Consider the following 24,114-nt stretch of genomic DNA (forward strand, 5'->3'; position numbering starts at 1 on the left):
CTCCCCAGAAATGCCACAGCAGAGACTTGGGGAGCAAAGGGGAGAAATGTCAGGAGGAAGAGCTTTCTACCTGTTCCAGATTGATGCTATCATTGGCGAATTCGATACTGGTCTGTGACCACGTTTGCCCAGAGACCACAGACCAACCACCCTGTGACAGGACTGTGAAGTTTGTGGTTGAGGCTGTGCATAAGGAATGTACACAGCTTCCCCACCAGGGACATGGGACACCAGAGCCACAGAGTATATGGGTTGGAGTCCAGATTGGTGTCACCTTGGCCAGAAAATCCCCCTCCCAGCCATCATTCCACACAGAATAGCTAAGACTGACAAGAATTCCATGAAACCACGCGGGGAGAGCTGCCAGTCAGAGCATCTGCCTTAAAATAAGTCTATTCCCTTTGTTGAGTTCTTCCTTGGGGGGGGGGGGCTATACCCTCTACACATCCCATTTCCCAGATGAGGAAAACCAAGGGCTGGAAGGAACAAAGCCGCAGAGCCTCCTTTGAGCTCAGACGTTTCCAGTGTAAACATTTGGTGCCAATCCAGCGTGCTTCCGGGATAGACACCAGGGAGTGAGTCGTGGATATGGTTGGAAACTTGGAGGGTTGAGCAGGAGCCTGGCAAAAACAGAGTTGCCACCACTGTCCGCTGCAGTGGTGCAGGGACGACCAGGTGGCCCTCTTAAATATCCATCCATGGGCTTCACGGACTCTTAGAAAGCCACACAGGACGTGCGCTTTACAGATGTTATTGAGCCTTATGGTTTTAGCCATTCGAATTCTCAAACCAGGCCTGCAGAAACCTGTTCCCATTGCTCAGCCCTGTCCCCAGAGTCTCTCCACCCTCTGGTTACTGAGGGTTACTTCAGGCTATACTGCATGTGACCTTGAAGGCCCTAAAGTCAAGCTTGTCAGTCATATCCTGACCGTCCCCCTCTGCGGGGTTCAGGGAACTCTATCTATAAGATTTGAAGGTCGCCATATCAAGGAGGCTGTGGGCCTTGTGTACAGGAGCCGCTGGCTCCTCCCTGATTCCCATGAATACAGATCCATTTCCTGACAGAAGCAGCTCCATCGGCTTCTAAATAAAAGCCGTGAGTAGACAGTACAAGCTGATTCCTTCCCTTAGAGGGGGAATCCTGTCTGTGACCATACTTCTGCCCCCACCCCCACACGGGGACACGGTTGTCAGTGGGTTACCGTCGGTGGGTTACCTGAGGGCCCTGCTCTGTTTTGGCATCGAAGGGGTCTCCAACCGGCCTCTTCTTGGCAAACTCCACACTCCTCCTCACGAACTCCCCGTAGACCTGCTCTTCCACAAACACCCTGGAGGCAGCTGTGCAGCACTGACCTTGGTTGAAGAACACTCCCTGGTGAGCACACTCCACAGCCAAGTCCACTGGGGGTCGGGGGAGGAGAGGAAGCCATTAAGTTGTTACAGCCAGCCCGACAGCTGTAGCTCTAATTACCCCCACAAGAAAACAGGGCCCAGATGACTGCTCTCAGGGCTTCCCAGAGGGGAGGATGGGGAGAAGGGATTTTAGATCCACCAAGTCTGCGTTCTGGAAGTCTGGAGAGGAAGGCTCTCTTAGCGCCTTTGATGTGCTAAAGAGCACAGAATAGGAGTGCTCTCCAGTTCTACTGTCCAGGGAGCCCCCCACCCCATCCTTCTTGTCCCTGGAGAGACTGTATCCCAGCAGGGTTGTAATAGGACAGTCCCAGACCTTCCTGCATCTGGGCCAGGGGCCAATATGGCCTTTTCTGAGGTCATCAGTTCATTTTCTGGTTCCTGATGGGAACCAGGAAGGATGACGGAAGTGACAGTGTTGCGCATCACCCTGAGCGTTACGTCAGGATTTAATCTGGGCGATTGGTGCTCCCTGGAGGAGGAGGCTGGAGGGAAAAAGGGACAGGCTCTGTTTTCATGACCCTGGAAAACCAGCCCCTACGAAGGGAAAGGACAGCAGGTGGGAGAAACACAAAACAGTACCCATCCTAAAATGTGGGTCACAGGAGGGCTACATACAAAACTGTCCCAAGCCACTCCAGTAGCAACATTGCTCAAGCCAGAGATGGGCAGTCCCTCTCCACAGCCTCCCTGGGGTTCTTCCTCACCCTTCTCTCTCACTGAAAATCAGCTTTAGGGAAAGGGACCAGTCCTCCATATCTTAGTGAGAAATGGGGCCCCTGTGATTCTTTCTGAGGGCTATTTGCGATTCCAAATCTTATCTGAGCAGGGAACGGCACACTTTGTTCTCTGTGGCAGGGATTTCTGGCACGCATGAACAGTGGGTGAGGCTCTTCTCTAAGGCACAGGTGCTCTCAGGTCTTTGAGGAGTCACACCTTTGGATAGGTGACCCAGTTTTCAGGCCGATGAATGCTCAACGCGGTCCTGTCTGCCTTCTTCTGGACATCAGAGCCAACAATAACATACAGGCACTCTAATATTGTGTCGCACAACTCTGGCAAGACGCACACTGTGCCCAGATGCTGGGCAGGTGGCTCTGCCAGCGAAGAGTCACACAGGAGTGACACCCAGAGCACTGTTTTGGTTTGTCCTCTGGCATGTCCCCAGACAAACAAGAAATACTTCAACTCTTCCAAGAGCCTAAAAACCCATCAGCGATAGTGTCTTGAAGGTCCGGAGGGGGCCCTGTGGGAGGGACTGTCTACAGATTCCCCAAAGCCTCCTCTATCTCCTTAGGGGTAGGAAGGTGAATTTAGCCTTCACATGCGGTCCCTGCAGTCCCCATAAGCCACACGCTTGCCCATCTCAGCAATGTTGTTCTGCCCTCCAATGGGCCTGTGGGGGACGATGGCAGGCCCATCCCGTGAGGAAAGTGTAGATGGTCTTTCCATGGGTCTTGAACACAGGAAGGGGGGAGAGACCCACTGCCCCAGCTACTCACGGTCGGCATCAGCGCACACGATGCACGGATTATTGCCCCCCAGTTCCAGTGTGACCCGCTTCAGGTTGCTCCGGGAGGCAGTTTCTTTAACCAGCTTCCCAACCTCCAGGGTAAAAGAATAGGCTTTGTTAACTCTTCGATGCAGCAGACGTGCGCAGGCATGCGGTGGGCGTCCTGGTCACCTGCCTCACTGAAGCACCCCAGACCTGATGTATCATACTGTCATACAGCCTTGGCTCACCAGGCTGGCCACTCCAGTGGGCACCATGCTGAGTAGCCTGGCACTAGTAACAGCTGAGACTCTCTCAATGTGGATGTGGTGCTGGTTTGAGAGGATTGTCAAGTCAGGGAAACACCGAAGACACGTGACCAGTTCTCTAGAACCATTTAAGGACTGATCTCGCCTTGGGGGGAGGAATGGGAATCAGTAGCTGAGGAGGTACCACAGGCCCACCTTCCCACATACCCTGACAGGGTCTCTCTGAGACCCGAGGACCCAACTGGATGCAGGCCTGGCCCAGTGTGCCTCCTGACTTATCCTGTCAAGAAGTTTAGCCAGGCACCAAGAGCTTCAGAGCTGGAAAAGACCCGGGAGATCAAGACAGACCTTGAAACTTTGAGCTGGATAGCTCAGTATCCACATTGCCAGGACCTGTTAAATACCACGGAAGGGAATGGTGGCTGTAGGCCAAAGTCTAATCCTTACTAGAGTCTCTAACGATGCTCACCCTGGCTGCCAAAGGGGACAGCAGAAATGGTGTGGGTAGCAGGCTCCTGGCTGGACTAGACATCTCAGAGATGTCCATTCCCCCCCCCAACATTCTGCTTGTCTTCTCCTTTAAAAAATTGATTTGTAGGTGCTCTTTACATATGAAGGATATATAAACATTTGGAGAGCTACATGCTGTCCAACTGGTTTTCTCCCAGTTTATTTATCATCTCTTCATCTTAATGATATTGTTTGCTCGATGGATGTTTTTCATTTTTATTTTATCTTATCTCTCAGTTATGTTTTCTAAGGCTTCCAAGCTCTATTAACTGTTTATTTAGTTTGGGAACTGGAACATTTTCTAATAGTTTACTAATAGATTTAGAAAAAGAGAAGCAAATAGTATTTGTGCTTCCCAAGGAAACGACCGCCCGTGGGTCTTGAATAATGAACTTTGGCTTTGGCAGTAGCTTATAGAGGGCTTACCTCCGTGGAGCCAGTGAAGGCTATCTTGTTGATCTGTGGATGGGAGGAGATTGCTGCCCCCACCGTGGGCCCAAAACCTGGCACGATGTTCACCACACCCGGAGGGAACCCGACCTGAGAGGGACAGAAATGGTATCAAAGGGTCAGACAGACAGCACCCCACTACAAACCTATTTGCAGGGGTGGTCAAAAGTTGTAGCTCTGTAATGTCCCCAAGCAGAACAGCATCCTCAAAGCGTTGCTTGATCACACACTGTCCAGGATGCACCCACAGCAGCTGCAGCAGCCTTCCACCCCCATGCTGGTCTTCCAATCCTCTGCTGCTGGCTGGGTGAAGGCACATGCAGAACTGACCGCACCCAGGATCCTAACAAGGCCCAGGAGCAAATGGTCAGAGGTACCACTAGGTGGCAGTAGCCCTCTTGGATAAGACTGCCTGCGTGTGTGTGTGTGTGTGTGTGTGTGTGTGTGTGTGTGTGTGTGTGTGTGTGTTGGGGAGAATGTGTGTGCATGTTTGTGTATGTATGCTTGTATGCCTGAAGGTGTATACATGTGCTTATGAATGTGCCTGTATGAGAATGTGTCTGTGGGGATGTAAGAGAAAGGGTTTGTGCAAGCATTTTTATTTATGAATGTGTTTGTATGAGTATGTGAGCATAGGTGTGGGAAGGTATGTGTGTGAATGGTCATATGTGAGTCTGTGTGTGTGTGTGTGTGTGTGATTGTCAACATATAAATCTGTGACTGTGTGTGTGAGTGTGTGTGTATGAGTTTGAGTGTGTGAGTGTGTGTGATAGTGTTTGTGTATGAGTGTGTGTATGAGTATGAGTGTGTGTGTGAGTGTGTATGAGTGGGAGTATATGTGTGAGTGTGATTGTGTGTGTATGAGTGTGTGTGTGTGTGTGTGTGTGTTGAAGGTATCTTGGTCACCCCCTCTTCAGGCACCTATGTTCTTGCTAAGCCAATGTCAGATCTTACTCTGGCCAGGTAAAATGAGACATCCTTCTGCTGTGGATTTGGTTCCCAAATTGCACAAGAATCTCTGTGTGAGACACTAAGGGTCCCTGCCCCCAGCTGGTTCTAACTGATAAATAACTTGCTGGCAGCCAATGGCAGGACAGGGAGACAGAGGCAGGACTTTAAATTTCCTGGGCAAGGGAACCCAGGGAAGAGGAAGAACTTGGAACTGCCATGTCGGGGAAGCAGAAGGACCAGGCATATGAAGTACAGGACTGAGAAACTGCCAACATGTAGGAGTCCGGGATCATGGCTCTGGAGGGGTGCAGGCCTGGCTCCGGGCAGGCCAGGAGGGAATCTGGATTTAGTAAGAAAGAATTCAGGAGTATCAGAGGGGAGAGTGTGTTAGCAGCTGGGAGGTTTGGAAGTCCCCAGCCACTGTGCTGTTTAAGGCATATTAAATATAAGGCTGTGTGTGTGTGTGTGTGTGTGTGTGTGTGTGTGTGTGTGTGTGTGCTTCTTTTGAGAATCTAGAGCATTGGGGTGGGTAGCCACTGGGGAGAGTGGAGCAGATTGTTCAACTACAGCTATAACCTTTCCCTTGCTGGTCCCACTGGGCTCATCCAGGATTGGCACTTGCCAAGGCAGGGGACTGCTGACCTTCCATAGTCACACTCTCACGTTCCCCACACACAGAAGTCTCCCTATTAACTCGGCTTTCACCAACCTAGTGAGCTAGAAGGTGCCATTCCCAGTACAGGGTCTTGTCTATGACTTTATTCTTAAAATGACATTTTAAGAATAAAGTTTAAGTGTTGGACTCGTAAGCTGCCTAGGCACAATTCTGTAACAGTTGTCATTTCAGAGCCTAAAGTCTCTTTTACATGAAAGCACGTGTGACCAGCAAGAGGAAGGCGAGTCCTAGCTGGTTACAGCAGCCGAGACCTCCCTCAGCAACACTGTGTTCCCCACTGCCTCAGTCCAGCTGGGAGGGAGGCGGTCGCCTTTCTTCCAGCTCATCTTTCTTCCTGTTCCTTCGATCTTTGCTACATGTGTGCTGATGATGGAGTGGCTAAAATATGTTGCCAGGTGTGTCTGGTAGGTGTCCCTCTAGACCACTGCTTCCCTGAGTTGTGGCTCCCTGGGGGTGGGGAGGCCCCTGGAGACCTATACACAGCTGCTACTAACTACCTAGCTAGCTGATAAGGCCAGCCTTCCCACCTCCCAGGGCCACTGACTCCAGGACTCGTGGAGTCTGGAGAGCTCTTCTTCTGGCCCCCTCTTGCAATGCTCTAGGTAAAACACGGAGCGCTAACCACTGGTTTATGCCTTAATGAGAGAGGCAGGTTCTTATTAGGCCCGAGGTGAGGAACAGCAGCCTCCAGGTCAGCTTCCATGTGCATGGTTGCTAAGCTACCCAGCCATGCCCTTCCTTCTGCATGGCGAGCTGGTGGCCCTGTCACTGCTTTCAATGGGGCCCTGCTCGTTGGTGGGTGGATCTATCCAGAATACATACTGTCTCCTCGTTAGACTCCTTACCTCTTTGATGAGAGAAGCGAGGTACAGGGCAGTGAGAGGTGTCTGCTCAGCCGGCTTCAGCACCACAGTGTTCCCGCAGGACAGGGCGGGAGCCAATTTCCAGGCCAGCATCAGCAGGGGGAAGTTCCACTGCAACAGAGCACAAAAAAAGAGGCCTTGAGACTCGCGTCCCTTGTGCCTCCATCCCAGGGTCAAGCCACCACTGTGGACGCTTGCTTTGTATGGTCTGGATCGGGCTTTGAAGGGTGGTACTGGAGTATGCCAGGGGTCCAGTGCTTGCTCAGCTGCATGCTGGGAGATGCTCGTGAAGAGCTCTACCCTGTGTCTTCCTATTCCCTTCAAAATGCTTACCAAAGGGGTAGCATTCCCCTTTTCTCTTCAGTCCCCATTCACTCAGCTGCTGTGGGAGTGGCCCAGGGCTTCCCAAACACATAGGCAGTTCCCCAACCTGTGCAGGTCTCAACCCCTTGGTGTTCCAGGCTGCAGGGACAGGACCTGCTATCTACCAGGAGTTCCTACTTGCCAGCCTCCCTCTGTTTCCTTCCAAGAAGGGCCACCAATCCATGTCTCTGCCCAGGCAAGTCTGACTGTTTGCAAAGTCCAATTCTCTAGTGACCAGACATTCCTGTGCCCCAGGCCCAACCAGGAGACTGTCTCAGAGAAGCAGGCCACTCTGACAGCTCATCTGGAATTCACCACGCCTCCTGCCAAACACCCTGAATTATCTTAGGAGTCCTGTGCCCACAACCCGTCCTGGGCCAGTGGCTGTTACAATGAGCAAAAGCAATCTGTGAAGGACTTTTGTACTCACTGGTGTAATGGCTCCACACACCCCGATGGGCTCATGCCTGGTGAAGCACACAACATTGTCATCTGGAAGAGAGGCAGCACCGGGAAGAATACAATGAACTCAGGCGTGGTGGCGCACACCTTTAATCCCAGCCCTTGGGAGGCAAAGGCAGGTGGATCTCTGGGAGTTCAAGGCCAGTCTGGTCTACATAGCAAGTTCCAGGACAAACTGGAGCTAATAGAAAGACCCTGTCTTAAAACAACAATACAACATCAATAACAACAACAACAAAAGCCACAAAACAAACAAAAAGGAATTTCACTGGGTAAATTAAAAGAGAGAAATAGAGAAGTCCTGGAGGGACTCAGGTTTAGCTCTTATCTATAACACAAAAAAGTGATTTGGGATCAAGTTCAAAACACGAACTGAGTGCCTTAGAAGAAGAATCAGTGTGGTCCGTGTGAGGACAGGGCCCATGAGACAGACGCACTACAGGGGAAAGGGCAAGGAACAGGGCTGGGGAATAGATTCCCTAGTAGACCCCAGTAAGATTAGAGTCTGCGCAGGCTCACCTGTGGGAATGGTCCTGCCCTGGATTTTGTCTGCCCATCCAGCAAAGTATCTGAAGGTCTTAATGCAGCCCTCCAGGTCGACAAAAAAGGCATGAAGGAATGGCTTGCCAGTGTCCATGGTCTCCAGAGTCTGCAAGAACAAAGGCAACACGTTTTGTAGACACAGGAGAAAACACAGCCCCAGAGCATAGCTCTCTAGACCCCGGTCCTTACACACCTGAAAACCTGCCTCTACATCAAAATGGACCCCTCTCTTTTTATTGCCTAGTGCCTGAAGTGGGGGAGGGGAACTGGTGAACATGGGCATTGTCTCCACTGGTGCTCATGTGAATATGTGCTGCATGCCATCTGCCCTGGCTTTTGCTCCTCCATCCGGAGAGCAGCAGTCTCCAAAGTACCAACCAGAAACATGAATTCGTGCACCCCCAGGGAGCTTCCAGAAATTTGGCTGGCGAGAGGATGGCTTCTTTTAACAAAGCGGAAAGGGAAGACACCATTTTTTCCTTCTCAGCTAAGCTGGTCAGTGTGGTCATGGAAGGAACCATGGAGCTCAGGAGGGTTGGGGCCACCAGCACAACAGCGCAAGGCTTCCAAAGGGGGCTGCTGGCCGGATGTGGAAACAGACTAGGGAGGGCAAGCTAGGCCTGGGCTACTCAATGTTGGGATTCTTTTCTATTTCAAGCCTGGGTGAAAGAAAGCCCTTTGTCTCTCATACAGGCAACCCTGTGGAGCACTCTGCTGAAACGTCCACTTCTCTGGCCTCACAGAGAGTATCCACCCATCGAGTTGCCTAGGGCTGAATTTCTGCTGAAGTCTCTTTGGAGCTAGATGATGTTAGAGAGAGGAAGGGGGGGCGGTGCCTTCTCATCCCAACCCTGGGCTTTATTGGATGCTGGATGACTCTGTTCCCATTAGAAAATGCGGATGAGGGCTCACTAAGGCTAGCAGAACCCAGTGACCCCCTGAGGCCAGCATCCATTTCTAGGGATCTTAGTCATCACCCGTTACACGGCTATCCCTAGGCACTTGGAAGACTTGAAATATCCAGGGCTTTTCTGTCTGACCTCTGCTTCAGAGACAACCGAAAGAAACAACCACAGTCTCTGTGTGTGTGTATGGTCTGGTTGTGTGTACATATTCATGTGTGTGGGGACACACGTGCATACGGGTATGTATGCATGTAGAAGCTTCTCAATCCTTTGTCACCTTACTTTGTGAGAAGAGGTCACTCTTTGAGCCCAGAGCTCCCTGACTTAGCTAGATTGATTCATCAGTGAGCTCTAGGGTCTTCATGTCTCCCCCTCCTGGGCTGTGCATCCTGCCATGCCTGGCTTTGGTGCTGAGACTCCAAACTCAGGTCTTACTGTGGACACTGTGTTGTCTGAGCCATCTCCCTAACTATAGGAATTGTCACTTCTGATGACACTGGCTGAGCCCTCCAAAGTCTTCCACCTCAGTTTCCTCTGCCGTAAAAGGAAGATATTAACAGCTTCACCTTCTTGGGGCTGGTGTGGGAGTTTAAGCATCGGGAAACATAACACTCAGATACGTGATGTACTGCAGTGCAATTGTCCAGGTGCTAACTTGCTGAAGATGCCAGAACATAGCTGGGTCTGAGAGTCTGGGCCTCATCCTGAGCATCAACCACTTGGAGACCAGAATGACACCCTGTACTTTGGCCCCATGTGGATTTGCATCCACTTTCATTTTCTGAGGAGAAGCCTAGCAGTAGCAAGAATGTCCAAAGACCCCCAGCTCTAGATAGCCCCCAAGTGCATGAACTTGGCTGTGCATGAAGCTAGGGTTCTGACGATTCTTGCTCTTTTCTGTGATAAGGCAGGAGAGAAGAAAGACATTGTTGAAGCATTGTGGGCAAATTTGGAACATGGCAACCATCTGCCCCCATCCTGGATTTCTACTTCTGGTTTGGTAGCCTTAAACAGGTGTTTTGTTTTGTTTTTGGGGCCTCAACTTTCTGACTTTGAAACAAGACAACAGGTGCTCCCAGTTCAGAGCCTACAAGTCAGGTCCAAGGGAAACACCCAATAAGCATTACCTACAGATTTAAATCATTAAATCATTAATTTAGGCAAGATTGCTTAGTTGAGTACTAACTTGAATTTTCTGGGTTGGTTGTAAAGACTCAGTATAAACAAAACCCAATTCGTAATAAATTTATATGAGAAGTTTTTTAAGAGGGCGGGGCAGCTAAGGAGACGGCTTCTTTAGTCAGTGCTTACTACACAAGCGTGAGGACCCAAGTTCATTCCCCAGAACCCACATTTGAGAAAATCCAGGTATGGTGGCACACTCTTGTAATCCCTGCATGAAGAAGGCAGAGACAGATTCCTGGAGCTTACTGGTCAACAAACCTTGCCTAATTAGTGAACACCAAGCCAAAGTGAAATTGTTTCAAAAAGAAACAAACAGAAAAACAAGTGGGTGGCTCCTATGGAACAACACATGATGTTGACCTCTGACCTACACACACACACACACACACACACACACACACACACAAAACCTGTGCATGCACAGCTATGCTCACATGTTGTGCTGGCTAATGGCTCATCAACAGGAACTAGAGTCATTTGGGAAGAAAGAACCTCAGCTAAGAAAGCACCCTCACAAGACTGGTACACAAGCCTTCGAGGGCTTTTTTTTTTTTTTTTTTTTGATTAATGAAGGAGGGTCCACAGCTCACTGTGGGTAGTACCAACCCCAGACAGGTCGTCCTGATGGTATAAGACAGCAAGTTGAGTGAGCCATATGGACTTCAGGTCTTGTCTTGAGTTTCCTGCCCTGATGAACTGCGACCTGAAGGTCTAAGCTGAAACAAAACCTTTCCTCCCCGAGGTCCTTTTGGCTGGGGTGTTTTATTACAGCAATAGAAACCCTAACTGAGACAGATATCCATCTCTACATGCACAAAGGGAAAAGAAAAAGAAGGAGGGAAGAAGAGGTGGTGATGGTGGTGGTGGAGGAGGAGGAGGAGGAGAAGGATGTGAAGAAGGATGTGGAGGGAAAGGAAGAAAAGGATATGGAGGAGGAGAGGAGGATGCGGAGTAGAATGCGGAGGGGGAGGAGGAGGAAGTGGAGGAGGATAAGGTATTGGAGGAAGATGTGGAGAAGGATGAAAAGGAGGAGGTAGAGGAAGAGGAGGAGGAAGAAGAAGACTGGAGGAAGAGGAAGAGTGGAGAAGGAGGAGGAAGAGGAAGTATGGTGGAGGAAGAGACTGGAGTTCAGGTAGAGGACTGTCAGCTCCAGACTGGAGCTGGTGGTGGTTGTCTTACTGCTGTGACTCAGACACAGGCCACCTTGGTCACTCCCAGGCTTACTTTCTTTAGCATATTAAGAGAAAAATACACCGTCTGAAAAGTTAATGTCTTAATGTTCCGATGCTACAGGATAATCGGCTGCTAGTGTGGCTACCCTCGAATGCTGCTGTGCCCAGGCTGTGAATGAGGGCCCAGAAATGGCACCTAAACTGAAAGCTTAATGTCCCATCGAGGAGGAGCCTTATGTGGCATCTATGTGGATGAACACCCAGAGGGCTAGAGCTTGGGCCTAGGTTCCTCAATGGAGCTAGAAAGTCACCAGCCATGGAGGCCCCAACATCTGTTTCCAAACTTTGAACACAGAATAAACACCCAGTTCCATCAAACCACTGAGCCGGCAAGAGAATGTAACAGAATAAAGCATTTTGCTACTCAAAAAGGCAGGAAACCATATCAAGGTGCAGAGTGAGAGGCACCCTCCTATGATGTGGTTAGAGTTTTCAAAGCCATATTTCCCAGTCATTCTCGGGGGCCCTTTAATGTTGGGGCCAAGAGCTGGATCTTATTTCTTGTGGGCAACCAGGTTGTAGTGGCAGGAATGGTGTGTTGGGTGGTGGTCCCATCCCCCCACCTGCCTCCATCCGATATTGACTTGCTCTATGGCCAGGGCGATTGGGCAGGAGAGAACGGTGGCCACTCATTGCCACGGGTGGCACTGACACTTGAGGACAGGGCGGGGAGGGTTGCCCAGGGCACATCCTCTTCAGCCTGCTGTTAGAACTCACGGACATTGCAGACCGATGAGCTCATGCAGGGGAAACAGAACTGTTTTTGAGAAAGCCAGTTTGGCAGCTTGAACTGTGCGGCCGGTTTTTGGTTCAGGAAGAAACCAGCGGCTCTCTGGAGCCTTTACCCTGGGAGGGAGACGCTCTTGCTTGGATTTAGTCTTGTGAACACAAGTCTAGCACCAGGGTAAGGAAACAGAGCTCACAGTACCTGCAGACCTCTCTCAAGAAGAGCTCCCCTGGCCCCAAGGAGTACACTCAGGTCAAAAGCAATTCGAGGGTCCTGGTTAATATCTTTAAAAGGATGGTTCTTATCCTGGTTTTCAACATCATAAAAACAAAACCAAAACAGATCCAAACCCTTTTTCTAATTTTTTTTTTTTAAATCAAAGACCAAAAGGACCTATCCCTTCCTACAAACTGGGCCTTAAGGTTCAAAACAAAATTTTAACCATGAAACTTAATGTACAACAGCTAGAGCAAAGGTTGTGATGGTTTCAAGACTCTCCGTGGGGCTGGTGATCTAGCTTCTGGCACAGGGGCTTGCCACCAAGCTTGAGAACCTGAGTTGGAACCTTGGGATCCATATGGTTTAAAAAAAAAGAGAGAGAGAAGCAACTCCTAAAAGCTGTCCTTTGACCTCTACACAGACCCTGGCAAGCGCACCCACATGCATGCGCCCCATACCACATACACAAATAACAACGAGGAAGACATTTCAAAACAAAAGACTTCCCACCGCCCAGTGATGTCTTCCGGTCATCTGCCCCAGGACCAAAGGAGGGTTGAATCTTGTTAAAGAACAGACTTATAGCTTGTTAATGGCTTCCTAGCCCTGAGCCTTGTGTACATCCAGAGGTAGGCTGTATTGCTCTCCTGTTCTTATTTCCTAGTAGAGAAGCCAAGATTCTCTAAACTGGCCAGCAAGGGGGTGGGGCAGCTTGGGTCAGAGCCCGTGTGATAGCTGTTATTTCTAATAGTTAGCTCTTCGTCAGTGCTTTCTGTATGCTGGGGGCTCTGATGATTTTAAATGGCTCTTTCTCAAACAGCACTTGGATATCATTATCTGTGACATGTCACTGAAGAAATAAATCTCGGGCAGTTAAGAAACAAGCATGTAATTAGTAATAGGCAAAGCTGACATCTGAGCCTAGACCCTTTATGCTGTACCTCTTCAATAATCAGATCTCATCCTTACCAGCATTCGAGATGTGTTCAACACTGTTCTGTTCTGGGGCGATACAGGGATGCATTTGGATAATGCAAGGACTTTGATTTTCAACGAACCATGTCATTTGTCGTCCCCTACACACCTGCCCAGCTGAACTATGGTGACTGGAAACTGCAGGTAGCACCTAACCTTTAAATACATACTATATTTTCTCCTATACCGACTTACCACAGTAAAGCTTTGCTTATAAATCACCGTCAAGCAATAGCGAATAGTTTTGGGGCTGAGACACCTGCTACCCACACCCGAAGACCAGACAGACCCACAAAACGAACACCTCAGATATTTCCTGCTGCATGCCATGGGGACAAGTCCCTCAGTGAGAGGGACAGCGAACACAGTCCCCCCATACCTGCCCAGCGCCTGTACTTACTGCCAGGATAGCTCGGTCCCTTTCTATAAGATCAGCTAGCTGGTGCAGCAACTGTCCTCGGCTCAGGGCATCCAGCCTGCGCCACGGAGAGCCCCGCTGGAAGGCCGCTTGTGCCGCCTCCACGGCCTTGTCCACATCAGGCTGTATGGCAAAACAACAGAGAAAAGGAGTCACTTTTCACACAACCGCAGTTCGAGGGCACAGAACACAGCAGCGTCTTGCTGTGGAGCCAAGAAAAGAGGGGCAGCTCAGGGCATCAAAGCACCGAGGTTTTTAAACCTCTTGAATTACTTGGGAGCTTTCAAAGTGAGTTTTTTTTCCTTTACATGATTTAGTTTTTCTGTACTGGCTAAGTATTAATGTTTTATAGAGTCGTTCACCCCAAATATTTTTCTCGATGACCCAAGTCTAAATTTTTGGCTCAGCCAGCGAAGTGCCTGCCACGGAAGCTAGGTGACTCAAGTTCAATCCCTAGAATCCATAATGAAGAGAGAGGAATGATTCCCAAAAGTTGCCCTTTGACCTCCCGGTGAACACAGGAACATCTGCAGTCACAGGCATGCCGGATATATACTAATACTGAGTAAAACAAAACTTAAAACCTTAAAGACTCGCCATGTGTCAACTCCATTTCACCACACTGAGATCACCACATACACACTAGGTGTTGTACTTAAAGAAGGGTGTAGCAACCACAGGTCTTTGCGCTGAGACTGGAACTGGAACCTCAAATGTGATAGACAAGCCTTCTACAACTGGGCCTTGGCCCTCCCTTATATCTTTAAAAATCCTCCTTTCAGGGAAACGGGCTCTGAGGATCTAGTTTCCAATAGACATCCAGGCTCAGTGCAGTGTCTCCCTGGGGTGATGCATCAGGTAACCAAGGCTGCATTCCAGTCAGGGGAGGCCTCTGCAAGACCATCTCCAAAGCCTTCACTAAATTTTGGCAAAGAAAATGCTGGACAGAGTGATTCTTATTCTGGCTCCCGAGCGGAGGCCAGGACCCCTCTGGCTGCAGGGGCAGGGCAGTTTCTGTCTCTGGGTGCATAGAGCAGAATGTTCATTCACATGACGGTAAGAGCCAGAGCCTGGGATTTCCTCCTGGGGTGTATCAGCCTCCTGTCCCCTTGGTCAGGCCCTCTGAGCTCCTTCCCAGCTCCCCCTCATTTCTTTGTTGTTCAGTGTAAGGAACCACAGGGAGCAGGGCCCATGCATTCTGTGTAGGTGAGCCACCATGTCCTGTGTGCATATAAAAGATGTCACTTGTGGAAGAGAATTCCAGTCATCTTCACCTTTATTCTATCCTCTGGGTGTCACCTATGCACATATTAAGAACATCTGCCAGGGAGGTGGTAGTACACAGTTTTTATCCCAGCACTCAGGAGGCAGAGGCAAGCAGATCTCTATGAGTTCAAGGCTAGCCTGGTCTACAAAGCTAGTTCTAGGACAGCCAGGGCTACCCAGAGAAACCCTGTTTCCAAAGGGGGGGGGGAACCAACAACAAAAATCTGTTCAGCAGTGGTAATGGTATACACCTGTAACCTCAGCACTTGACTTGGGAGGTGGAGGCAGGAAAATCAAGAGTTCAAGGCCAGACTAGGTTAAATAGTGAGAACCATTTCAAGAAACCAAGAGAGGGGTGTTTAACCCAGTGTGCAAGAAGCCCTCGGGTTGACCTGCAACACCCAAAAGAAAACAAAAGTATCTAGCATCTGTAGTCCTAGGGAGATCCCAGGGCCTAGGAGTCTGGGAAATAAAGCAAGATGCAATCTCAGAATTGGGGTTTGGGAGTGGTGATGAAGAGGAACGGGGGAAGGAAAGAGAAAGGGTGAGGGGAAGGGATGGGAACAGAAGGGAGGAAGGAAAAAGAAAGAGGAGAAGGAAGGAAGGAAGAGAAGAAGAGAAGGAAGAAAAAGGAGAGAAGCAGGAAAGAAGAAATCAAGGAAGGAGAGAGAAGGAAGAGAGGAAGAGAGGGAGGGTGGGAGAAAGAAAGGTATGAAAGAAGAGGAGAAAGAGATGAAGGGAGGGAGGGGAGAAATGAAAAAGGAGGGGGGAGAAGGGAGGGAGGGAGGAAGAAAGGAAGGAAGGCAGGCAATCCACCTAGTGCTTTAGTAGCTAAAGCAAAGGGTCGTGTTTTTCTGCCTCTGTAGAAGGCTGCTTTCTTCAGAGGACCTTCTATTTAAAATACATGTGGAAGTTCCTTCTTGCCTGTGTGATAAAGGAGGTCTTACACTAGGCCAGAGACTCATGCAGACTGCAGCCTCACACGATCCTGTTTTTCCACTAGCAAAGAAACAGAGCAGTCCTGTGACATTATTACTACCCCAGGATTATTTGGGAGCACCCTCCCCACCCTTCAACCCCCACCCCCTTTCAAGTGTCTCCTGCCAGAACACGACTCTTGGTGAAGCACACCAGCAGGAAATGCCTTCTGGAAAGTTTCTTTAATGCGTACAGGTTGAAATAATTGATAAAATCCTTCCCTTTAGCTGTGCGATGAAGACAGCTGAGGTCATCCTCAGAGATGGAGAAACATCCATCAAAGACGCCACTCTTTGTAGAGGACCATCTGTAACTGATCCTATGCTAGGCTGCGTCTGAGCTGCACATACCGACCGGCTGCTGTGGTTGCCCTGGCCCTACCTGGAGGTGGGCCCACGTGTCTTACAGCCAAGCCACACAGCTTCCTCGGCCTCCATTTCTCTCTAATTGAATTACGTAGAGAAGGGGGAGAGGACCCACCTTATCGCCTTCTTCCACCTCACATATTTTCTCTAGCGTTGAAGGGTTATATGTGGCAAACTTTCGTCCACTCTTGGAATCATGCCAGTCATTGTTGATAAATATCTAACCGGGAAAGGAAGTGTAACAAATTAGGCTTAAATCAAAATCATACAATTTCAACATGCTAAGGATCTTAGGTAACGTCTTGTCCGCCTTCTTTCTCCAACCCCCCTCTCCTGGATGTTTTATAGATGAAACCTGGAGTGGGGAACAGAACACAACAGAATCATGTGAAGCAACCAACCAGGAGCAGAATTAATCTAAAGGGAGTTTTTTTTTTCGTAATTATATCTTTGTTTGTAGCAATAGCATGGTTTTGCCAAGGAATAGCTGAATTAAATAGTTACAAAGAGTGTGCACATTGAAGCTTGAGTATTTACAGGTTTTAGGAAAAGGCCAGGCAGGTTTGTGAATAAATCAGCATACACTCCGCCAAGGTCCCAAAGGGCTGTAAGCTATGCACACTTCCTTTTTGCAAGTAAGACCCCCCAGGACCTCAGTTTATTTGAGATCTTCCCATAAATCCTTAGGCTTCCTCAAGCCACATGGTGGTATCATCTCTGCATCTCTCACCGTGTTTACTTCCTGGGGCTTTTTACAAAGCCAGCGTTGGAACACCAAGCTAAGTCTCTGGGTTAGAAACATTTTAGACGTCTTTAAGTGATATAGTAAACTATAATTTATATCCAGAAATAAGTAACTCTCAAAAAAGGTTATTTTATAGAAGCCTCAATTATCCAAAACACAGCTGAAAGTGGAATATTTAAAAGAAATTTATCAAATCAGCGTACTGAGATGAATTTTACTCGTTCAGACTGTGTTATAATGTCTAATCAACTTTAAAAAAAATGGCGCCAAAACATGTGGTTTTGAGGGACTGGCTGCTCTTCCAGAGGACCTGGGTTTAATTTCCAGCACCCACATCATAGCTCACAACTGTCTGTAACTGCAGTTCTAGGGGATGCTACACCCTCAGACATCCGTACATCCAGGCAAAACATCAATGCACATGAAATTTAAAAAACAAAAACCTAAAGATTTGGAAGGAACAAGAAACAGCAGAGACAGCTAACACACAAAGCAGGCCCTGATGGCAGAGAAGTCCTGTCAGCCACCAGGGAGCTACCAGAACAGCCACAAGAGAAGCCACCAGGGAGTCACCAGGGAGCCACCAGGACAGCCACCAGGACAGCCACCAGGACAGCCACCCTTGTTCTGTAACTTTCAGATCCTTATTCCTGCAGCCCACTTACAGAAAGGGCTGCCATGTGCCAGAATTCTACAGCCCAGAACATATCATGTAACTTCACGCAAGTTAGTAAAATGATAATAATAATTGTGTTATTGTAGGGCTAGTTTCAATGACTACAGTTGATTCGTTTAGAACACAAGGATTCCCTGATGAGAGTAGGTGTATGTGTGTGTGTGTGTGTGTGTGAGAGAGAGAGAGAGAGAGAGAGAGAGAGAGAGAGAGACACGCACACAGAGAGAGACAGAGAGAGACAGAGACAGAGAGAGACAGAGAGAGACACAGAGACACACACACACAGAGAGACAGAGAGAGACAGAGAGAGACAGAGAGAGACACACACAGAGAGAGACAGAGAGAGACAGAGAGAGACAGAGACAGAGAGAGACAGAGAGAGACACAGACACACACACACACACACACACACACACAGAGAGAGAGAGAGAGAGAACCATGAGTGTGTGTGTGACTGGTTACCACTGCTTCAGACTCTCTTGTGTATGCTTTGAAGCTTATCAGAAAGAAAACACCCGCAGGCTACCTCTGGAGTGAATCTCAAACACAGGCCAAGCTTTGGCGAGGCCAGTGAGCAGTTGCTGCCCCAGACCCTCAATATGAAACTTGGAGCTGAGGATGAAGTTGCAGCAGGACATACCCATCCAACTTCTGGAAGCTCAGCACCTTCCATGTGAGGCCAGGCCCCCAGGGAAGCATGCAAGGAAGAGGCCTGGCTACAATTACAGGTTTATTCTTCCAGCTGAAACCAAATCCAAGTGTTCACTTTTGCCATGCGGCAAGTAATTACTCGGCAACAGCGAGAAATTAATAAGCAGAGAAGGAGTTAAGTCAGTGAGCAGAGGAAAGTGAAGCCAGGAGCAGGCCCATTTGAAGGAAGATGAAATTTCGTCGGTTAGATAATAGAGACTGTCAGTGAAAATTGCTGATTCTAGGTCCTTCCTGGTATCAGTTCCAAGGGGGAGGGAAAATGAGAAGGTGGTAAAACAGACGCTAAATAGCAGGGGATGGAAGCAGATTGCAGTGATCAGATGTCTGCTACCCACACCTCACCTCTAGGCACACTTTTTAAAACTTCTAAGTATGTGATGTGTGTGTGTGTGTGTGTGTGTGTGTGAGTGTGTGTATGCATGTGTGTGTATGTGTGTGTGTGAGTGTGTGTATGCATGTGTATGTGTGTGTGTGAGTGTGTGTATGCATGTGTATGTGTGTGTGTGAGTGTGTATGCATATGTGTGTGAGTGTGTGTATGCATGTGTGTGTATGTGTGTGTGTGAGTGTGTATGCATGTATATGTGTGTGTGAGTATGTGTATGCATGTGTATGTGTGAGTGTGTATATGCATGTGTGTGTATGTGTGAGTGTGTGTATGCATGTGTGTGTGTGTGTGTGTGTGTGCATGACATTGATACTTAGATCTTGCAAGCCAGCAACCTCAAGTAAAAACCATACTTCTCCCTCACCGTGTTTCTCATGGAGCACGGCTGTTTGCATTCTACCAAGAAGTAGGATCTTGTAAATGGTCCCTACTGCCAGGATTTCTTCCCACTAAAGCAACTTATAAACAAAATGGAGAGAACAGCCACAGAGAGGACAGTTGTGGGCTCGGCCCACCACTGATGCCGGCTGAACTGTTGTGAATCCAAATGTACTAGCTAACTGGTCTAAAAAGAAACTGTCTCTATGGACTTCTGAAGCAGTAGGAATGGGACATTTCTTGAGGTATATAAGGTTAGAGATATGTGTGGCGGTGAGACGCGGACAGAACTCATGTTCTGTTGCTGAAGGCCCTGGAAGGTGTTGTGGGTAGGAGTAGAGGTGGTGCCCATGGTGTCCACACAAGAGAACAGTACTGCCATTATTCCTGGTGACTTCCACTGGGCCCAGCTACATTCAAAGGACTACGTTTTCGGGAGATTTGGGGGAATTTTATTTTTCATAAAAGAGATGGTAACATTTCGTATTTTGATGAATTAGAGACCTTGAAAGAGAACCTCTGGTACTGGAAGAGACTTTATAAAACGAGGGGGGGTCCCTAAAATGGAAGAGGCTGCCACCTTCTAAGATCAGTATGGAAAACCCCAGACGACCCTTCTTCTCCTCACCAGAATCACTCCACACGACCTTGTGCCCAATGTAAAAAACAGAACAATTGAAGGGGCTTTGACAAAACTCTGGAAGCTGGCAAGTCACCCTGCCGTGGCCTGAGCTCAAACCAGTCCTCCATGTTGGAGAAGCGCAGTGAGTCAGGAAAACCGCACACCTCTGCTGGTTCACTTGCTTCACGGCCCACTGTTTGTTCCGGGTCTGGATTCTGCCCTTCCACATCTTTGGCTTCTTTCCTTAGCCCAGGACACCCTGATGGTACAAGGCTCACCTTGGCCTTTTCATTGTTATTAGAGGTCTCTGCAGAGGTGCCTGAGAAGCCGAGAGAGCAGGTTGGACTCAGTAAAGGGATGAAAGGCGTAGCCAGGTATCAGGCAACCGTGGGAAGTATCTTCTGGAGCATCCCAAGGGCTGCGGCTCTTAGTCCCCCGCATCTCACCATTTTCCTCAGTCTCCATCACACAACCCGTGACCTTCAACCCTCAAAGGGGAGGGGGCTCGGTCAGAACCAATTACCCCTCTGACAACCTCCCAGGATTCTCTCCATAAGGGCTACATCCTTAAACTTGAAAGTGTTCCAGGAAATCTAAAAAAGAGGCAAACTCTCCTGCCCTGTAGCCAGTTGTGGGAGGGATCAGTAAGATACTGATCGGAGAGGTAATCCCGCTCACTTTCTGGCTGCCGTGGTGTTTTTATATAACTGTAAAAACAAAACAGAGCAGCCACCACCGGAACAAGAGTGGATCGTCACAGTGAGGTCTGAAAAATGAAGCTATCACTCGCTCCGTTCCCAGTCCTGATGTTGGAATTCTCCCTCTGCTTACACGGTTAAGGAAACTACGTCTTACAAACTTGCAGTACTCCCAGGGCTGTGCCTCTCTTGATTACAGAGCCTTCCTTGGTAAAACAGTTCATGTAAATGTCATGCAATTTACATGTCGGTATGGCCGACTTTGTGGACTAAGGATCAGACTCCAAAAGCCCACACATAGCGACCTGCCACTTTCACCTTTTCATTAAAATTACTCGAGAGGGACAATTGCTACTTTTGAAAATAAAATGGATGAAGGCAGTTTCTAAGCATTGTGTCAGCTGGAGTTGAGATCGGAGGACAGGATGTGAACACAAGAGGAGTTGAAGTTTCCAGGCCTGAAGCCGAGAGCTGCGGTCCCTCGGACGCCATACATACCTAAGCAGGCAGCGCATCCTTGCATTTGGAGTTGTTCTTTCTCCCTGAGCTTTCTCTGTTCCCAGACATCACCATTGTCCCCACTGCTCAGGGACACCCTGCAGCTCAGGGACACCCTGTAGCTCAGATCGCACCCCTGTGCCAGAGCCAGCCTCCCAGGAAAGGGTTAGTACCACTAGGCCTGGGCACTGCCTCCGGCGTTGTTCAACCCGCAGCGGTTTTCCTAGGCCCAGATCTGGAGCCCTTGAGGAGTATTCATCAGTGACTCCCATCTTTCTTCCCCGGCTCTCCTAGTAAGCTGGGTTGCCACACCAACCCACGCTGAACACACGGGAGGGACCAGACCCTTCTCATTGCCTAGGAAGACCTACTTTCTAGTGTGTCTTGGACTCGAAACTCATCTTAGAGTCCTAAGTATCTCTCCCTTTCCCCGACCCCCCAACACTGGTCCTTCAGCCCAGAAAGCCCTCTACCAAGAAGTCACCCTATGCTCATTCACCAAAAGCACCAGCACTCAAAGTGGGCGGTGGCCGGAACACATCAGGGCCTCTGCAAGGCTGCAACTCTGCACCTTGGGCTCTGCACTGCCTAGCTCCTGCTCCTCTGGCTATGAGGCTTAGATCACCCAGCCAGAGGCGCGGGGTTCCCATTCTGGGTGCTCCTCAAAAAAGTACAGTTTCCAAGTAACTGGCTCGCACCAGAGCCGCTCAAGTGTGGGCAGCTCCCTGCAGACTTCCAGCAGGGTTTGCACCTGGTCCCCGCTCTCCCTCCCAGGCTGCTCCTTGCAGGAATCTGAGGCCGTCCAGTCGAAGGGTCACCCTCCTCACCTTGGTGAACTTGACCTCCAAGTTGCGAACCGGGCGCGGCAGGGCAGGAGGTTTCCCATCCGGCTGTCCGTTTTCCACAGCCCCGTTGGTGGTGGCCATGACTGGTTCACACTCCCTGGTCCGTGTCCCCGACGCACCAGCTCGGCCTGGGCGGTGCGCAGCCTGCTCTGGGTGACAGCTCCGCGCCTTTATGCAGCGCCCCACGCCTCCCGCCCAAGGGGGCCGCCTAATTGGCTGCAGGACAGAGGAAGGGAGGGCGGGCGCGGGAGAGGAGGAGGGGTCCGGGCTGCCGCAGCCACCCCTCCCGCTGTCCCTGCCCCTGCGGGAGCCAGACCATCCCAGCCCGACCTAGGCTGCGGCCAGAGAGCTCTGCACATCGCGGGGCGGCCACACCGCGGGTTTCCGCAGCCCCGGAGGCTGCCCTTCGGCGAGCTTAGAGGAGGCCGGAATTCGCAAGGGTCGGACACCCGTCAGGGCAGGGAGCTGGCTCGTAGCGATCACAGAAACAGGACTCCCTCTGGGCAATCCCGAGACTTTGTCTGAGGCACCTGCGGTTCCGGGGCCGCCGAGGGGGCTTTCTGAAACTTCGGGAGAGTGAGCGCTCGCTCTGGGACCCTGTGCTCCGCCTCCCGAGATCTCGGCATCTTGTGGCCAACACCCCTGGCTGTTTCGACTTGGGGTCCAGCTGCCAGAAGCCTGGGCTCCGTACTTCCCAAGCCAGCAGAGGTCCACTCTGAGCCAGACGGGCAGGGAACTTCCTTCACACCCAGGACAGCGGGCAAAAACTCTTTGGAGTTTTGCGGCTGCTGGTCCTGTGACCTTCATGAGTGCGCACAGCCCCGGGGAGGCAATTATTTTAATTTTTGAAACGCACAAATTAAAGTTCCGTTTAAAAAATGGGGGAAAAATCCCCCCAACAAAAGGCATGAGGTCTTCGCCGCTAGGTGCTTTCAGACTAACAGCCCTTAATGTTTATGTTGCTCAGAACTGCTGAGAAGGGCTTGTGGGAAAGACAAGTCCAATTCCTCTTATTTTTGTCGTTTAGGTAACTATCCATTCAGCCCAGGAGTTAGACTTAAGCATCTTCTGAAACATAGGAAAGATTCTCACCCAGGGTGGCTGCATTAGTCAGTGAGGCTCGAACTCCCCACAGAAGGGGTTCAGCCATGTGTAAGGTGCCTCCCTATGTCTGTTCTAAGGACTCAGTTTCCATTTCTGTCCCCATGTCACTAGGAATCCTTCTGGATAGTCGGATAAGCAGTGAACCTTCTGAAAAGCCCTATTTGAGCTCTGCCCTCTCAGACAGTGAAAAGGTCTCCTGTCTTTGACACTAGGGACACCAACACTCTTCCTCCATTTTTCCTTTTTTTTTTTTTTTCTGAGCTCCCTGTCCCATGACTCCGACCTTGGTTTACTGAAAACATCTGGGGTGTCTCACATTAGGGCCCCTGGATGTGCAGTCCCTCCATCTGAGAGCTTTTGAAGTGCCAACAGACCCTTCTCTGTGCAGGGGCCAGAGAGCAAAGGCCAGGAGTTGTCACAAGCCTATCAGAACTCCTGTCCTCTGAGTCCACCCTGGATCCTGCCTGGGCTATCAGTTTGATGGGTCTTTAAGAAAATCCAAACTCCAAAAGTGTACAGAGGGCATTGAACTTATTAAATAATTGTTAGTCTGACGGGGGAGGCAAATGGGATTGGGAATCAGAACTCTGCTCCTTTTTGGTAAGAATCTGTTGCCTCTAAGGTGGATCGCTGTCACTCTGCCGGAAGAGAGTACACAGGTTGAACTCTCACCCCAGGACTCCCTCCCTCCTGTGCCATCTGCAGATCTTTGGGGCCATTGCCAATGGCCTCAGACAGACAGATTCATCTTCTTTTTCTTACTGATTCCCATGTGAGCCAGAGGTCAGAGCAGAATCCTCAACCTTAGACCATCCCTGTAGCAGACAGTTCCCAAAGAGCAGGGGGGATGGGCTTGGCTCTGGGCTTGTCCTGACTGGAAGTCTCTTCCTCCACACCCCTCAGCTCGCCATTCAGCAGACAGGGAGAAGCTGAGATGTTCAAGATCCCATTTTACAGGTGAGTAAACAGAGGCAGGTGGCTACTTGTCCTAGACCTCACCATCTTGGTGGAACCAAAGGTAAACTGCAGGAACTGGTGCTGCAGGATGCGAGGGGAGGTTTCTCTTATTACTCTTCGGTCACATTATTAACCCAGGAATAGACCTGTGTCCCAAAGCCCCCCCCCCCACCCCCTGGGCACCTGATGTAGTTAAGGTGCTAAGCATTTTATTAGGTAACAAAATAATGGGGT

The 24,114-nt window shown here is 49.7% G+C and overlaps 1 protein-coding gene across 2 annotated transcripts in view; it reads right to left on the reverse strand.

Annotated features, from left to right (window-relative positions):
* ALDH1A3 (aldehyde dehydrogenase 1 family member A3) overlaps positions 1-21,900 on the reverse strand; it is a gene marked incomplete at its 5' end in the record, with an annotated part of 33,880 nt that extends 11,980 nt beyond the window's left edge. Inside the window, 9 exons of one of the 2 annotated variants that reach the window (XM_080914907.1) lie at positions 1,217-1,401; positions 2,913-3,015; positions 4,108-4,221; positions 6,604-6,732; positions 7,415-7,476; positions 7,966-8,095; positions 13,633-13,773; positions 16,375-16,479; positions 21,802-21,900. In XM_080914907.1, the coding sequence (XP_080771033.1) occupies positions 1,217-1,401; positions 2,913-3,015; positions 4,108-4,221; positions 6,604-6,732; positions 7,415-7,476; positions 7,966-8,095; positions 13,633-13,773; positions 16,375-16,479; positions 21,802-21,900 (1,068 nt within the window). The remainder of the gene's footprint in view (positions 1-1,216; positions 1,402-2,912; positions 3,016-4,107; positions 4,222-6,603; positions 6,733-7,414; positions 7,477-7,965; positions 8,096-13,632; positions 13,774-16,374; positions 16,480-21,801) is intronic. The other variant, XM_080914908.1, reaches the window with a different exon arrangement.
* Positions 21,901-24,114: the final 2,214 nt, after the last annotated feature.

The sequence above is a fragment of the Micromys minutus genome (genome assembly GCF_963924665.1).
Source record: "Micromys minutus genome assembly, chromosome: 3".
Classification (NCBI taxonomy): domain Eukaryota; kingdom Metazoa; phylum Chordata; class Mammalia; order Rodentia; family Muridae; genus Micromys; species Micromys minutus.